The 17,201-nt window shown below is 38.6% G+C and overlaps 1 protein-coding gene across 8 annotated transcripts in view; it reads right to left on the bottom strand.

Moving 5' to 3' along the window:
• The window catches only part of tanc2b (tetratricopeptide repeat, ankyrin repeat and coiled-coil containing 2b), a 258,320-nt gene that overhangs the window by 105,335 nt on the left and 135,784 nt on the right, over nt 1–17,201 (bottom strand). The window contains exon 1 of one of the 8 annotated variants that reach the window (XM_067429933.1): nt 6,855–7,226. The exons of 5 other annotated variants lie outside the window; for them this stretch is intronic. In XM_067429933.1, the coding sequence (XP_067286034.1) occupies nt 6,855–6,966 (112 nt within the window). In that variant the 5' untranslated portion in view covers nt 6,967–7,226. Of the gene's footprint in view, nt 1–582; nt 725–6,676; nt 6,808–6,854; nt 7,227–17,201 lie in introns of those variants that run through there. 2 more of the 8 variants (XM_067429935.1, XM_067429936.1) reach the window with 2 other exon arrangements.

The following is a 17,201-nucleotide window of genomic DNA, read 5'->3' on the forward strand; positions in this document are numbered from 1 at the left end:
AGCTATCTAATCTAATACGTCAAAAATCAGAATATTTACTTTAAAAATGTTTCTGTAATATATACATAGGCTATATAGTTTCACTGAAAATTCACAAATTCACTTCACAAAATAAACTTTAGCCACTACAGTGTTCATTTCAGCTGGAAAATGCATTGTATTCTACGTATTTTGAAGTTTATGTCAATTATGTGATTTTTCAATGAGCCTATGCTGATTAATTCGATTTGAATTGTATCCCCTTAGATCTCTTCAAATCCCTTTAATTATTGAACTACTGTAAATGAATTGGACATTTGTATCCATTACAACATCAAAAACAATTACGGTCTTTGGTAAGACTTGAACATAAAAGTGATCAGTATAAATGGATAGTGCACATCTTCTGATCTCAGTACACTGAGTACGTGTAAGATAAGTACTCATTTAAATTCAGTAGTGTAGATTTCATAAGCTCATTAAATTTCATCAGCCACCATTCTCTCTAGATATCCGTATTGGCATCGGCATCAGTCAGCCACATTATATCCACCATACATTTATTATAGAACTGTGTATAAAGAGAGTCGAGTAAACACTCACGTATGCTAGCCAATGGAAGCTTCTATCCGTAACATCAGTATTAGCTGTGGGGAAAGATCCAACACACTGTTAATCCCACAGCTCTGTTTGGTAAGCAAATCATTATCCAGACTATTAATGGCACACTGCAGAATTCTCTCTTCCTCCCTCTCACTTTCCCTCTCTCTCTCTGTCCTTCTCTTGCTCCCACTCAGTCTCTCTTTTCAGTCCATTTCTCCCACCTTCTCCATCTCCGTTTCTCTCCGTCTGTTTTCGGGGAACCTTTCTAACGCCTTTTCTCTCTCTTTCTCTGTTCCAAATCCTTGAGAGCTGCCTATGGAGGCTTTTTACGGCATCGCTGGTGTGCTCCCTATTTTTAAAGCTGATCCGATAGCTTTTTTAATGATGCTGACTCGTAAGATATCTTAAAGGCAAATTTTTAAAGGAAACTTGAAGCACTTTACTGCATCCTGTGTCGTTAATAAACTCAACCAAATGCATACTACATGATATATTATATATATATATATATATATATATATATATATATATATATATATATATATATATATATATATATATATACACACACACACACACACACGCTCACAAAATAAACATAATTTTACAACTTACAATGGCACAAAATGCGGTGAATGCACAAGCGAACTTGACTGTGAAACTCCGTGGATGAGCTCTTTCTGGAACAACGCACTGCTAAAACACGGACACACAAAGAATTCACAACAACATCCTTTTACAGTCGTGCTCTCGTTATTCTTTTAGCCTATTTGACAGATTTGTGCTGCACGTTGTACAGAACAGTATATTCCTTTTCAAAGTGATTCCCATCATAACCATCACATCTAACAGCACACATCTGAAGTATCTCAGCTGAAGGAAAAATACATTATCTATCGGCTTCAATATAACAGCCTAATTTTCTTACATGATTTGGAACACTCAACGTGAATTACACTGTCTATGTAGAGTGCCTCAAATCAGGCACTTATGATTTGGAACACTACATTAAAGGTGGGGTAAGTGCTTTCTGGTAACCATTGTTGGTATTTCAAATCACCAAAAAAAAACACGCCCCTACCCCCAAAAGGGTCTCGGCCCTATTTTGATAGCTCCACCCCACACATACGTAACCCAGGCAACGACTATGGCAAAATCTGTGTGTTACTAATCCAGGTCGAATATTCAATGAAAAAGTCACCCCTTCCATTACAAAAACACAAACCGTTCTCATGAACAACTCGATAGTACACGAGCACTACAGTCCAACTAACAACATATTACAATTATGACCAGATTAGAGTTATAGCGATCACAAAAACACAAACCGTTCTCATGAACAACTCGACAGAACACAATCACGACAGTCCAGCTACTAACCACATATTACAATAATGACAAGTAGAGTTATTATAGCGATCACAAAAACACAAACCGTTCTTATGAAAAAACTCGATAGTACATGAGCCGGCAGTCCAGCTAACAACATGTTACAATTATGACTGGATAAGGGTTATATAGATCATGAAAAGAGTAAACAAACATATATTAGGAGTATAGTATCTTAGTTGTCGGAGACATTTTGTGAGCTGATGCTTGAAGCACACAGTGAGGAGATTTAGATGCTCCATACGGTGTGGAAATGAACGGGTCTTTATCATCACTGAAGCGAGCCACAATACGATCACAAATGGACAAACAAGTGAACATGACACATGAGCATAGTGAAGCAAAGCCAGCATATATTAGGCCAGTTCTCGGCTAATGGCCGTCATGTGTGACTCGTGTGTTTTGAATAAAGACATGCACAGAGCGAGAGTGAGCGCTCTTCTCACCATCAATAGTAGACACGCCCCTTACCATTACCTGTTGATTGGCTACAAGTTTGTTATTCCACTCGGCCCAAGTCCTTTTTCTAAAACGGTTTTGAAATAACACTTACCCCACCTTTAAGTACATAGACCGCCAATGCGTGTTTCAATTCAGGCACTTATATATGTATATATATATATATATACATATATAAGTATATATGTATATATATATATATATATATATAGTTTATCCCAATTTTATCCCAATTTTTTGCAATGTTCCAAACCATGTGGTGTTAAAATATATATATATATATATATATATATATATATATATATATATAATTTTTTTTTTTTTTTTTATTAACACCACATGGTTTGGAACACTCTATGTGAACTACACTGTCTATGCAGATTGTTTCAAATAAGGCACTTATAATTTGGAATACTTAATTGTTTGGAACACTCCATGAACTACACTGTCTATGTGTATTGTTTCAAATTAGGCACTTGCAATTTGGAGCAGTACAAGATTTGGAACACTACATTAACTACACTATGTAGAGTGTTTCAAATCAGGTACTTATAATTTAAAAAACTCCACATGATTTGGAACTCTACATTCACTACACTGTCTTTGTAGAGTGTTTCAAATCAGGTACTTATGATTTATAACCCTCTACATGATTTGAAAAATGCGAATTACACAATGCTTTTCAATGCAGAGTGTTTCAAACCAGCTACTTATCATTTAGAACCCTATACCTGATTTGGGACATACTATGCATTACGTGTCTTTGTAGAGCATTTCCAAATCAGGTAGCTTATAATTTAAAACACTCTACATAATTGTTTAACATTGTATTACATGTCTATGTAGAGCATTCCAAATCAGGTACTAATATTTTAGAACATTCTACATAACTACACTATCTATGAGTGTTTTAAATCAGGTACTTATGATTTTAAAAATGACACATGATTTGAAAAATGCTAATTACAGTATGCTATCTATGCAGAGTATTCCAAACAAGGTACTTATAATTTAGAACACTCTATGGAACATTCTATGTATTACGTGGCTATGTAGAGCATTCCAAATCAGTTAGCCTACTTGTATTTTAAAACACTCAACATAATTGTTAAACATTATATTACATGTCTATGTAGAGCACTCCAAATCAGTCATCTAATTGTTCCATGACGGGTAGGAAGCCGTCATGTAGGCAGCAGGCAGTGAGAAAGCTCAGTAGGTTTTGGAGCAGAGCTTCTATGTTTCTTCTCGAAAAACTCGATTTGAGCTAAACGTGACTGAAAACATTGGACGCCAGCCTCCTACTGATTTTGTTAACACATTGCCTGGGCAACTTCAGCTGTACAAGAGCAATGCTGTACATTTCAGACCCAGAGAATTTCAAAAGGTAAAAGAGGGGGCAGAGAAGAGGAGAGATTTCCAAATGAATCCTTGTACTGGCCGCTTTGTGCTGAGAAATCTGCACAATTAAGACATCAGAATGTTTAGTACTAAGTTACATCTCGATCTCGCAGAACAAAATGTACTATTGCCAAACAACCGTCAATTAAAAAAATCTAATATTTATCCTTGATTGAATCTCTTTTATTCTCCATTAGATATGAGAAATGCTAACTTCATGATTCTATTCCTCTATGAAGAAAGACAGTAGCTTTTAAATGGATAGTTTCTCCCAATTTTTTGCTTCATGTTTTCACCACCACCCTATTCAAAACCAGTTGGCTTTCTATTTTCCAGGGAAATACAAAAAGATAAACATATAAATGAAAAACACCGTAAATGTTGTGGACTTTGTATTTTCCAGTTTACGGGATCTTTTGAGTCACAAATAGTAAGAAATGTGAATTACGTGAAACTTCATGAAAACCAACAGAGTTCTCACAACTAGTCAAACAGTTAGCCAAACAAAAATATTGAAATTTGCTAAAGATTCGTCCCTGAGTTTTGTGTGTTAAGGTCTACAGTATGTACGCCCGACTTAAACTATATTCCAAATATCTTGGCTTTGTGAGGTGATTGTACACTCAGAAACAAAGATTGTAGAGTTCACTAGACATATTAAGAGTCCTATAAAACTTTGGATTATAAGGATTTGGTGTGCAGCAGATCCTGAACATCAATGACAAACATCTTATCTTGTGAGAGAACAGGGATCACAAGAGTGAAAGTAAAACGTGAGCATGTATTCAAAAGGTATGTTGACAGCGGAGCCCGTAAATTATAGGCCTTTACAGTACACAGAGTACACGTGATCGCAAATTCAAAAGCGAAAAGCCAGCACACATTGAAAAGGGATTTCAATAACCTGAAAATTATATACAATATCTCCCCCTCGCCCCCACTCGCTGGTCTCAGTAATACTGGTGTCCTCACTGTGACATCCTTTATGGTTACTAATTGAACATTTGTTGAAGATTTTGATGAATATATTGACTGAATGAGGTCTTTTACATTTAGCATACAGGCAAATTCAAATTGATAAAACAAAGCAGAGTTACTTAGTGCAATTTTTAAGAAAATAGTTGCGTGAACCTGAGAAATCTGAATGCATTTTGTGGCATTTTCAAAATGTTTTCTTTTGTACAATGTATGACTTGTAACTTGAGACTTGAAATACTTGAAATACAGACTGGACTAGTTTTTAGGCATGGGCAGGAGTGAGCTGAGCCCACCCAATCAGAATTTAGGATCAGATAATGTTGATCTGTTTTTAGGATTTGTGCATTGAAGAAAAGCAATCTGAGGTGGGTTCTGTGTAGAAAGGTTTGATGAAGGGTTGTAGAATAACCCAAACAATCACAAAAATAACCCGAAATTTGCAGTATTTTTCCTTTATTAACTGAAAATTATGGGGCAGCAAGTTATAGGGTACTCACATGCTTCAGTCTGTAGCAGAGAAGCAGAGGCTGGCAAACACACTAGAATGGGCAGAAATGTTTGGGTGCTATAAAGGTTAAAATTATGAGGAGTTGTATCTTCGTGAATATGTATCTTCATATACTTATAAATAATAATATACAGCTTTGATTTGATACCAAGCTGGCTTGTTGTTAATGAGGCTAAACTGTCACTGAAAAAAAGAATACGCTGGTGATCTTTCAGTCAGTTGACCTATACAGTCAAAAACGTGATCTGCAGGTCTAGAGAGATGTTATTTTAGTTATTTGATTGTGGCGTTTTAAAAGCCAGCGTCATACACGATTGGCTACTTTGCAAAAGTATGGAAGCAAAATGGGAGCGCAAGAAACACATCTAGGGGGATGTTTACATTAAAAATGATGGAAAAACAGCACAATGGAATTAAAAAAAACACATCTATCTATCTATCTATCTATCTATCTATCTATCTATCTATCTATCTATCTATCTATCTATCTATCTATCTATCTATCTATCTGTCTGTCTGTCTGTCTGTCTGTCTGTCTGTCTGTCTGTCTGTCTGTCTGTCTGTCTGTCTGTCTGTCTGTCTGTCTGTCTATCTGTCTATCTCACCATTCACTTTCCTTGTTTGGAAAAGAACAGCTTTATCCTTCTATAAAACATCTACTTTTGTGTTCCAGAGCAGACAGAAAGTCACAAGGTTTTGAAATAACAGATTTTACATTTTTGGGTCACTGTCACTTTAAAACAATCTGTAGACACTTTGTCCTAGAGAAACCCAGAAGTGAGTGTTTTCTTCAAAGGGCACAATGCTGTCTTTCTCTATGAGCCCTAAGGTCACACCCTGCCTAGGAAGATTTTTCACGATAAAACTACGTCGACCACCAACCATTAAACTTTAACTCTGTCATGACCTTGGAAACGGATAATATTGCTATAAATATCGGAATTCAGCAAAGCGACTCTGTAAATGCCAGTTAAAGGTGCCATTCGTGTGGCACAAATGTTCGTAAATCATTAGAAATAGAGCTCTTGAGACTTTACAACCGGTATGTAAAGCTAACAGACCCATCCAACCACGCCACACAAATAAACAAACGCAAACAGAAGATGCTTGGGAAAAATTTAGCCAACAATGAATGCCTTGACCCCTTGAAACTGTGAGCAAAAACTGAAGAAAAAAAACTGCAGAAAAGTCCATCAAGCTGAGAACATTGCAGCACACTCCACCTCCCACAGGTCCTCCAACCAGCATCATTAGTTCCTGCCTGTCCTTTCTGCAGCATAAACACTCATTCAAACCAGATGACAGCAATCGGGATGACACTTCCAAAACGCAGATACAATAAAACATGAGAGCTCATACCGCCAACAACATCTTCTGACTCCTACAGCGTCCGTCTATTTCTTGACATACCCAGTTTAGGACAGATTGCGTGTGCATGTGTGTGTTTATGTGCGTGTGGGAGGAGAGAGATTGGAAAGAGGCAGAAAGAGAGAGGTTAGGTAAGGAGATATGTGGAGGGTGGGGTTCAGCAGCTCACCATGTTCAACCCAAATCCCGCATTGGGCTGGCAGGCGGGTGTAGATCTGTCCTCCCTCGCCGTCCACGGACACGAACAGCCCCTGCGAGCGTCTCAACGATGGCCAGCTCATCCACACGCGCTACAGCCCAACGTACGCACACACCAGCGGCTATTTCCTCCAGGAGAATCCACTGGAAGAAGAAGGAAGGTTCGAGCGGAAGGCGGTTTAATGGCAAGGCGTCAGGGAAGAATCATTCCTTGGAGTCGAATAAAACCTTAAAATGAAGTTGTTTCCCCCGCGTGCTTTCCCGAGGCAGCCTTGTCGTTCTCACAACTCGGGAGAATCCCTTCGACAGAACTGGAGAGAGCAGCGATCGAGCGGAGGGAGAGAGAGAGAGAGAGAGAGAGAGAGAGAGAGAGAGAGAGAGAGAGAGAGAGAGAGAGAGAGAGAGAGAGAGAGAGAGAGAGAGACGGAATGTGTGTCTACCGCTACAGTCCATGAATGGTGCAGTGCTGCTGTTGTCATGGTAACCACTGGGGAGGAGGCTGGTGAAGTGGTGAGAGAAAGAGAGAGAGAGAGGAAGAGAGAGAAGGTGCTTTGCAGAGGGACACTGTGGCACTGGAATGAGAACGGAGAGACCGGGAGAAAGTGGAGGCTCTGAGTCTGATACTTCAGCTGGCATGACCTCATGCTACCCTTGAAAATGCCAACTAACTGCTTACTCAACTACAAGTCCATTCATCAAATGATCAATGTTCAGCTCTATCTATGCTCACACTTCCACCTTATCTGCCCCTGTTCCACCTTTTATATTCCATTCATTTGTTTTAGGACCTATATTACGGAGCCCCTAAAGGGACATGGTGGTGGGAAAAAATATAAGATGGAAGGAAAAACAAGTCAGTGCTTTACTCTTGCACACGTTTTGCATCCCCCCGATAAACTTTTGAGCTCTTTGCGAGAGAATAGGGGTGTGACAAGATCTTGCGAGACTAAACTATGATGAGATTTCTCACGACCTTGGCCTGTCGTGACCTGACGGAGTTTGTGGGTGAAGTTAGGATAGAATATGACAATGCTACGTTTACATTACGCCTCCACTCTAGTTTAGATTTTTATAGAAATAAAAACTTTTTTAATTCAGTGGGATAACCATAATAGTCGCTTCAATTCTTTCGGCTCTTCTAGAACGAGCTGTTCGAGCCTTGCGCATGCAGCACTGATCACGTGACAAGAAGACAAGTGTGTGTTATTAGTGTGTGTGTTACATGTTAGTGAAGTGTAGTGATGTGTCGTTCACGAAGGATTCATTCATTTTGAACGAATCTTTAACATGACTCGAGAACAATGAGTTGTCTCAAAGAATGATTCGTTCATTTTGTGTTGACCGCGCATGCGCAACATACAATTTGTTCTGTACAGGATATATAATACACAGGATAATTGATTAGTTCACCTCTCGAGTCTTCGGGTTCGAGTCTTTCGTTCATCAAGTCCCAGCCCCATAGGCAAGGCTATGCAGTCTGTTTCAGAAACAGAAAAGATTAGTTCATCTCTCGAGTCTTCAGGTATGAGTCTTGTTCTTTTGTCAAACCATGTGACAGCCGTGTTGGATACAGAAATGAGTTCATTCACAACCTTCCTTAAAAACAAATGTGTAGTTTTTTTTGGTTGTTTGTTTAATTCAGAAGACTGGACACATTGAGTTGGTCAGAATGAATAGGCATAATACTAATGTTCATTGAACATATCTTTTGATGATTTTATAATAATAAATATATTACAACATGCACTCAATAATACAACTGTAATGTTGTATTTGTTGCAAGACACTGAACTGGGAAGAGGACACGCGACAAACGAACAAGACTCGGATCCGAAGACTCGAGAGATGAACTAATCATTTCCGTTTCTGCATCAATATACTGATTTTTAATTTTAGTAAAAATAGCCCTGATGTTTATAATATATCAAATTATGACACAATAAAAAGTAATATAAAAATGTTTTTTTGTATTCCAAAAGTTATGTTATATAAATGGTAAATGGACTGCATTCATATAATGCTTTCAACAGACCCATGGTCACCAAAGCACTTTTCATATTGTCTCACATTAAACCATTTACTCACTCATACACCGATTTTATATATCAATAAAGAATATTTACTGGCAAGGCCAGTAAAAAAAAATCTTACTGTTGAGATCTGAAGAGAATGGATGGATGGATGGATGGATGGATGGATGGATGGAAGGAAGGAAGGAAGGAAGGAAGGAAGGAAGGAAGGAAGGAAGGAAGGAAGGAAGGAAGGAAGGAAGGAAGGAAGGAAGGAAGGAAGGAAGGAAGGAAGGAAGGAAGGAAGGAAGGAAGGAAGGAAGGAAGGAAGGAAGGAAGGAAGGAAGGAAGGAAGGAAGGGATTGCAAATGTACACTTTGGTGTAAACTGTTCCTTGTACAGATGACATTATCTCTTCTCTTCTCTTCTCTTCTCTTCTCTTCTCTTCTCTTCTCTTCTCTTCTCTTCTCTTCTCTTCTCTTCTCTTCTCTTCTCTTCTCTTCTCTCCTCTCCTCTCCTCTCCTCTCCTCTCCTCTCCTCTCCTCTCCTCTCCTCTCCTCTCCTCTCCTCTCCTCTGTCGATGAGTTGTTGCGAGTGCTTTATCGACGGGTAGAGACTCCTGCCGCTCTCACTACTGTTCTGTGTTTGGAATGATCTTGCTCTTGTTCTTAATCCAAACATGACATTCAGAGCACATGAGACATGAGCTGCTTTAACAAAGTGACATGTTTTTATCAGTTTACACACATATTTTTCCATTTTCTTGGTGAGCATTAATAAGGGGTGTAGGGGTGATACACTCATGTCACGATTCGATACTATCGCAATATTAAACGCATGATACGATATTTATCGTTGTATTTACGCCAAAATAAAGAAGAGGTTTTTTTTTAAATTATTATAACTTTTTTATTATATATAATACAGTAGTTATAATATATATTATATATAGTAGTTAATGTAGTAATTCTCAAATCACTGAAACTTTAAAACATTTTCTCATGCTCGCGCCTAGCTCAGACTCTGATCAATGCAATCCGTCACAGTTCTAATCACAAGAAAGCGTGTCAAATTGACTATTCCCAAACTGTAAAGGGTTAGTTCTGCATTTAAACGCTGTCATGTTGTGTTCGCGTGTTACGCAAGCATCTGAACATCTATGTTTACTACAGGATGCACGTTGTGGTAAATCTCTTCAGAAGACTTGGATTTGGATTAGACCACTCAACTGATTATTTTTACAATGCCCTTTACAATCTTTTAAGTTTGAGATGGATGAACTTTAAATGGAGGTACAGCTTTCTTGAGAAGTATCTAAAAAATAAGTTAAATGAAAATCTTATAGGTCTGAAACGACTTTAGGGTGAGTACATGATGACAGAACTTACATTTTTGAGTGAATTATATCTTATAAATACATTAAGCTGAGTCTTGGATAAAACTAACTCTTTATCACAAATTATATAGTTAACCTCAACGATACATAGTTGCATTTTTATATCGCAATATCTCGATATGCAAAGTATAGTTCCATCCCAAGGAGCAGGGGTCTTCAACTAGTGGTCAGTGGCAGCATTGCAGGGGATCTTCCAATTATAGTTTGATCTCAAATTATAACAAGCTTTATATAAAAAACAAAGTATTAAAGTAATTAAGTAGTTAACTTTAAAATACAGCTAAATGCTTTGTTGCCAGTTCGACAAAAAATACAGGGAGTGCAGAATTATTAGGCAAATGAGTATTTTGACCACATCATCCTCGTTATGCATGTTGTCTTACTCCAAGCTGTATAGGTTGGAAAGCCTAATACCAATTAAGCATATTAGGTGATGTGCATCTCTGTAATGAGAAGGGGTGTGGTCTAATGACATCAACACCCTATATCAGGTGTGCATAATTATTAGGCAACTTCCTTTCCTTTGGCAAAATGGGTCAAAAGAAGGACTTGACAGGCTCAGAAAAGTCAAAAATAGTGAGATATATTGCAGAGGGATGCAGCAGTCGACTGGGCCAAGAAATATCTCAAGACTGATTTTTCTAAGGTTTTATGGACTGATGAAATGAGAGTGAGTCTTGATGGGCCAGATGGATGGGCCCGTGGCTGGATTGGTAAAGGGCAGAGAGCTCCAGTCCGACTCAGACGCCAGCAAGGTGGAGGTGGAGTACTGGTTTGGGCTGATATCATCAAAGATGAGCTTGTGGGGCCTTTTCGGGTTGAGGATGGAGTCAAGCTCAACTTCCAGTCCTTCTGCCAGTTTCTGGAAGACACCTTCTTCAAGCAGTGGTACAGGAAGAAGTCTGCATCCTTCAAGAAAAACATGATTTTCATGCAGGACAATGCTCCATCACACGCGTCCAAGTACTCCACAGCGTGGCTGGCAAGAAAGGGTATAAAAGAAGAAAATCTAATGATAGGGCCTCCTTGTTCACCTGATCTGAACCCCATTGAGAACCTGTGGTCCATCATCAAATGTGCGATTTACAAGGAGGGAAAACAGTACACCTCTCTGAACAGTGTCTGGGAGGCTGTGGTTGCTGCTGCACGCAATGTTGATGGTGAACAGGTCAAAACACTGACAGAATCCATGGATGGCAGGCTTTTGAGTGTCCTTGCAAAGAAAGGTGGCTATATTGGTCACTGATTTGTTTTTGTTTGGTTTTTGAATGTCAGAAATTTATATTTGTGATTGTTGAGATGTTATATTGGTTTCACTGGTAAAAATAAATAATTGAAATGGGTATAAATTTGTTTTTTGTTAAGTTGCCTAATAATTATGCACAGTAATAGTCACCTGCACACACAGATTTCCCCCTAAAATAGCTAAAACTAAAACTTCCAAAAATATTCAGCTTTGATATTAATGAGTTTTTTGTGTTCATTGAGAACATGGTTGTTGTTCAATAAGAAAATTAATCCTCAAAAATACAACTTGCCTAATAATTCTGCACTCCCTGTAAAAGTAAACGTGGTTTTCCAATGTGAGCACCATATCATAAGCAGTAGTTCAAAGTTTGGGCTCGGTAAGATTCTCTTCTGCTCATCAAGGCTGCGTTCAGTTCATCAATATGCCTTAAAACTCAATGATATACAGCAGGGGTTCCTGTGGCATCCATGTTCCCCCAGAATCAGACTCACGGTGTTGTTGTTGCTAGCGTTGGATGCTCTCAAATAATAAAGACATTAAATATTAAAGATCAAGAAGCCTAAACGCATCAGTGATTCGAACAAACAGTTCAGTCTGGCCAAAATGTGACCTGAATGCTAGTTTGCGGTCTGGCCAGAATTTATCTAACTTTCCGACAGCCTTGATTTCACTCTGTGCGCTGTATTTGTTCTGGTAAAACGGACAGAGATTTATGGGTTTAATATCAGTCGATGTCTCTCTGTCCTCTGAATGTCAAGTACCAGCCCTGCATGATAAACGCTGGACTGTACATGCGCTGTATGCTATGGAGAACATACTGCATGCTGCACGGAGTCTTCTGTGTGCTTAAACGGTGCTGTATAAATCTAAACTATAAACACTTGAAGAAATAGTAGGCCTACTTATTACAACATTTAAGAACAAATCAATTGTGGTTGAGGAAAGCTGAAATGCAATTCAGCGGGTCCACTGATATAGATGCAGCTATGCCCATAATGGACTGTCAGGATGAGCATCCGCAGGGACCAAATGATGCGATACTATATTGATATCAGGATCACGGTACAATACACTCAGAAAAAAAGGTACAATGCTGTCACTGGGGCGGTACCCTAAGGTACAAAAGAGAAAAGGTACATATTTGTACCTTACTCACCTCTAAATGATACATATTAGTACCTTAATAGGTACCTATCAGTACTTTAAGGGTGCGTTCACACTTGTAGTTCGGTTAGTTTGGTTCGTTTGGTCCGGACCAAAAAACAAAAACAAAACATATAGTCCTGGTCCGCTTAGCGTTCACACTGGCATTTTTAACAGCGAACCTTAAGTTACCAAACCAAAGGCACAGGGAGACGCTCACAACCTGATTGTCCGGCTTATATGACGTAGAAGCTCGCTTACCGAACATTCAAAACAACGCTGTGTGCTGGATTAAACGCCATTAGAACTCATGAAGAGCTCATAAAATGTTCAAAACATTCAAAACAGCAGCCGTTGTGCAGAAAAGAGACGGCCGTTCTGTCGTCTGTACCTGCTAATAATGGGCAACAGGTCCTTTGATGAAAAGAGCCAGGTATGCTTTTTGTGCGTTTTTTCTAGCATTTTCTAAACATGCTCGTCGGACCAAATATTGATGAGGCACTTCCTCGTTGCTCTATGTTTGCCCTCTAACGTACATTATTCATTTTGGATACACCGATCTTTCCGCGTCGTCAAATCAGCTGACTATGCGTCACATCTTGTGATATTACGTCCTGTTTTTGGTTCGTTTACATGTCTTTGGTCCGTATTGCGTTCATTTATCAATCAAACTGCACCAGAGTTTGTTTGGAAGCGGACCGAGACCCATCTTTTTAGCGGTCTCGGTCCGCTTGTTTGGTGCGCACCAGGGTTCAGATGTCAGCGTTCACATATGTTCAAATGAACCGCACTAACCGAGCAATCGCACCAGGGTTCGTTTTAATCAAACCTAGCATGACAAGTGTGAAATTTTAAGAGAGCGAATTAGTACCTTGAATGTACAGAGTACCTTTTCTGTTTTGTACCTTAGGGTACCACCCCAGTGACAGCAATGTACCTTTTTTTCTGACAGTGTAGGAATACTAATTCGCCTCTGGTTCCTTCGAGATTTTTCTATGGGATTTTATTCAAATAAAGGTTCTTTATTGGCATCGACAGTATGCTTCCATGAATAACCTTTAGTATTAGTGGAACTTTTCCATTCCACAAAAGGTTTTTATAACAAACCCTGGTGCGATTGCTCTGTTAATACGGTAGATTTAAATAAATGTGAACGCTGCCATCTGAACCCTGGTGTGCGGCGCACCAAACGACCAAACTACCTCTGATGAGGTTTGAATTAAATATGAAGGCAACACAAACCAAAGACATGCAACAAAAAAAAACAGAAACGGGACATGGTGTCACAAGACGTCCTAAAAAGGATGCCTTGCAATGTCAGTGAAGCGGAAAATACACGAAGTCTAGAGATGCGAGACAGGAGCACAACGGACAAACACGTCTGTCTTAGAGTGTGTTTACATTCAAAAAATAGCACAGTGGAGAGAAAAAGCGCATTTTGTGTAAACTGTCCCAAATAACACACTACCCTCAGGCTTAAAAAAAAAACAGCGCTGCTTCTCCCTTCCAAGTGGAAACTACGTCATCAGTGCCTGCGGCTTCCTACATTTATGAGCTCTTCCACATTTAACGGTCATCTTTTTATCATTTGGACTAATCCTCACTCCATTCCTCTTCACCTGAGCAGAATTCCAGCCGTAAATGTCACATTTCCATTTAGCTGAACAAACGACTGGCTGTGGGAGGATCTGGAGGGCTGGGAGCAGGGGGATGGGTCGTAATTGGGACGCCATTTGGAGAAGTCAAAGGAGATGAAGTGAGAAAAGACAAGCTTTAAAGTTATCCTTTTCTGAGCTCGCCGCTGAGCTGTGACCATGTTTACTCCGGGTTTTAAGGCAAGACATTACAAGCTAAAACATTGCTTTTTCAGGCACTGGGTCAGTTTTGAGATGTTGGGTTATTTTGCTGCTTCTTTCAAACTAGTGGAAAGAAAATATCCAAAAAGACACATTTAAATGTTTATTTATGTATTTTATTACACTTTATTTATAACTTTATTTAAGAATTGTTTATTCAACTTAAAGTGTTCATGCTGCCTTCAAAATGTAAGTTTCGTCAACTCAAATATCTAAGTTGTCATTTAGTACAATTTCACATTTCAAGTTGACTTAATGTAAAATTTTACTGCACGAAAACGTACTTTTTTAAAGTAAATTTTCAATTACAATACATATCTGTAAAGGTTGTGAGTTTTTTCTCCTTCTCAGTCAGAAATCTCCACTTTAGCAGCTTTACATACACCAAATTTTTTAGCCCCCCCCCCATTCTATATTCTAATGTTATTCTAATGTGTTAATATATTATTCGCCTGATATATATATAAAAAAAAAAATCTGACTGTTGACAGTATTTTCTGATTTATTGAGCGATAACAAGAAATATGTAGTGTTTTTCAAAGGGGATTTAACTCTTGTCAACAGAATAATTTTGAACTTGGCTTTATCCAGTGTACAGTTTTAGAAATATATGCATATTAAATTGCATAAATGGCTTGTTTGATTATTAATTAACATTTAAAAAAACATGTACAAAACAATATGTACTTAATGTACTGTGAATAATAGATATGCAGGAAGTATGGTGATATCTATTATTTATGTTTTACCCTATTAATCTGTAGTGTCTTGCCTTAAGATTTGTGGGTATTGCACATGGCCAAAGTGAAGGACCGTCTATTCTCCGTCAATCAACTTCTTGGTTGAAGTTGGCAGAGTTTTTCTAACAATCTGCAGTGACATGGATCTTGTAAAGCATGTCTGAAATCCTTAATATCAATATCGCACTAAAATAACTGAGAATTATGCTAGAAACATCACATTCTTTTTTTTGGTAATAGGTTAGGTTTGTTCGTGGTCACAGGAGACAAGATACTACGAGGTGTAAACTGCATCGTGCCTCACCCGACCACTTGTGATCAAACCACCTGAGAGGGATCTCAAGTTTGTAGTCTTTTTGGTACAGTCCTTCTTCGTGGATGCAGAGAGGAACCGGCTGTACTCAAGAAGAGTTACTGAGAATTGAAAAAAATGGCTAATCATTGCAATGTAATTGTGGTATGGATTGAGGAGGAAAAGTGGAAGCAGATCGACAGCCGAGAGGAGGTGTAATTTCATCAAGCCAATTAATGGGCATTGAGGGAAAATGTAATTTTCCCTCTTTCCATAGAGATCTATAGGGATAGCAGTAAAGCTATTGATTATGGTAGTTAATTTGGGTTTGGAATAGGAGTGTGGCACGAGGATTGAAAATCAGAAGAGTGAATCATGTGATTCAATCAGGGAAACAACACTGCTGATCACACTAGAGCAGTGATCTTCAAAAAAGAAAAGTTCATCAAAATGAAAACAAACATACAATGAATCCAGTGTAGCACGATTCATGAGCATAATGATTCTCTTCAGTGAATCAAAAACATACAGGGCCCTATTTTCACAATCTGGGTGCATGGTTTGAAATGGATGGTGCAGGAGCATTTAGGGTGTGTCTGAATCCGCTTTTGCTAGTTTAATGACGAAAAAAAAAAAAAGGTCGGCGAGCCAGAAACATGGCCCAAAAGGGTTGTACCTCGTCTCTTAATGCGTCATGGGTGTGTTTTGGCCAATAAACCAATCAGTCTCCATTTCCTTTTGGTGCTTGCACCATTGTCGATTCGCTGTTTACATGACAGAATTTGCGAGCTGAAAGACTGAACGCTTCTCCAGAGAGGAATCCTTTTATTTTTAATATCTGGCATGTTTATGTGCTGTTGCGCGTCCCTGTGTGTGTAATAAGCAGAGTGTACGCGCACTGTCTCCGCCTGTAGCTGCATATTACTAACACACTATTGACTGGTCTAAAGGCTATAGACTTTAGACCAGGTTTTAGTTGATCAATGGCACACTTGTTTTCAGTTGCCTCAAAATTCAGTGAGTTTTCAGACCAGCAGACAATGGCTGAACAGATGGGCGCGAGTGCATTTGCTAATTAAACAACATGGCGCTGGATGAGAAAATGATAACTGAAAATGATTCAGCCTTGGGCTGAAACTAGCAAAACACTCTTGTGTCATGCCTGCCCTACACATTGCACCGGGTGTATGAAAGGTTCACAATGTGATCTGTGAAGTTTGATTCTTAATAACTTTTAATAAGTTGGTGCAGTTTGATGCTTTGTCGACTCTTATGAGCTGATTCTTTTCAGTGAATCAGAAACATCCAATGCTATTGGTGTAACTCAATTCCCAAAACGAGCGAATCTTATGAACTCAAAAAGATGGGTTACCTGTTTGAACCTGTCTGAAACACTACCCTGTATAGGCAGCATTAGCAGTGAGAGACTTTTCTACTCATTGAGCCAGAATCCAATTAGATCAAATTAAAATTGGAAATGAATTGAATCAGGATTTGTTAATCAGAATCAAATTGGGAAAAGGATCTCTAATAATCCAAAGAATTAAATGGTATATTCTCTTTAATATTTATTTAAAGAGTATCAGAGTGTGACATCATATCCTGTTCCCTATACTGTATATGTTCGTAATCT

Source organism: Pseudorasbora parva, chromosome 21, assembly GCF_024679245.1.
Source record: "Pseudorasbora parva isolate DD20220531a chromosome 21, ASM2467924v1, whole genome shotgun sequence".
In the NCBI taxonomy this organism is placed as follows: domain Eukaryota; kingdom Metazoa; phylum Chordata; class Actinopteri; order Cypriniformes; family Gobionidae; genus Pseudorasbora; species Pseudorasbora parva.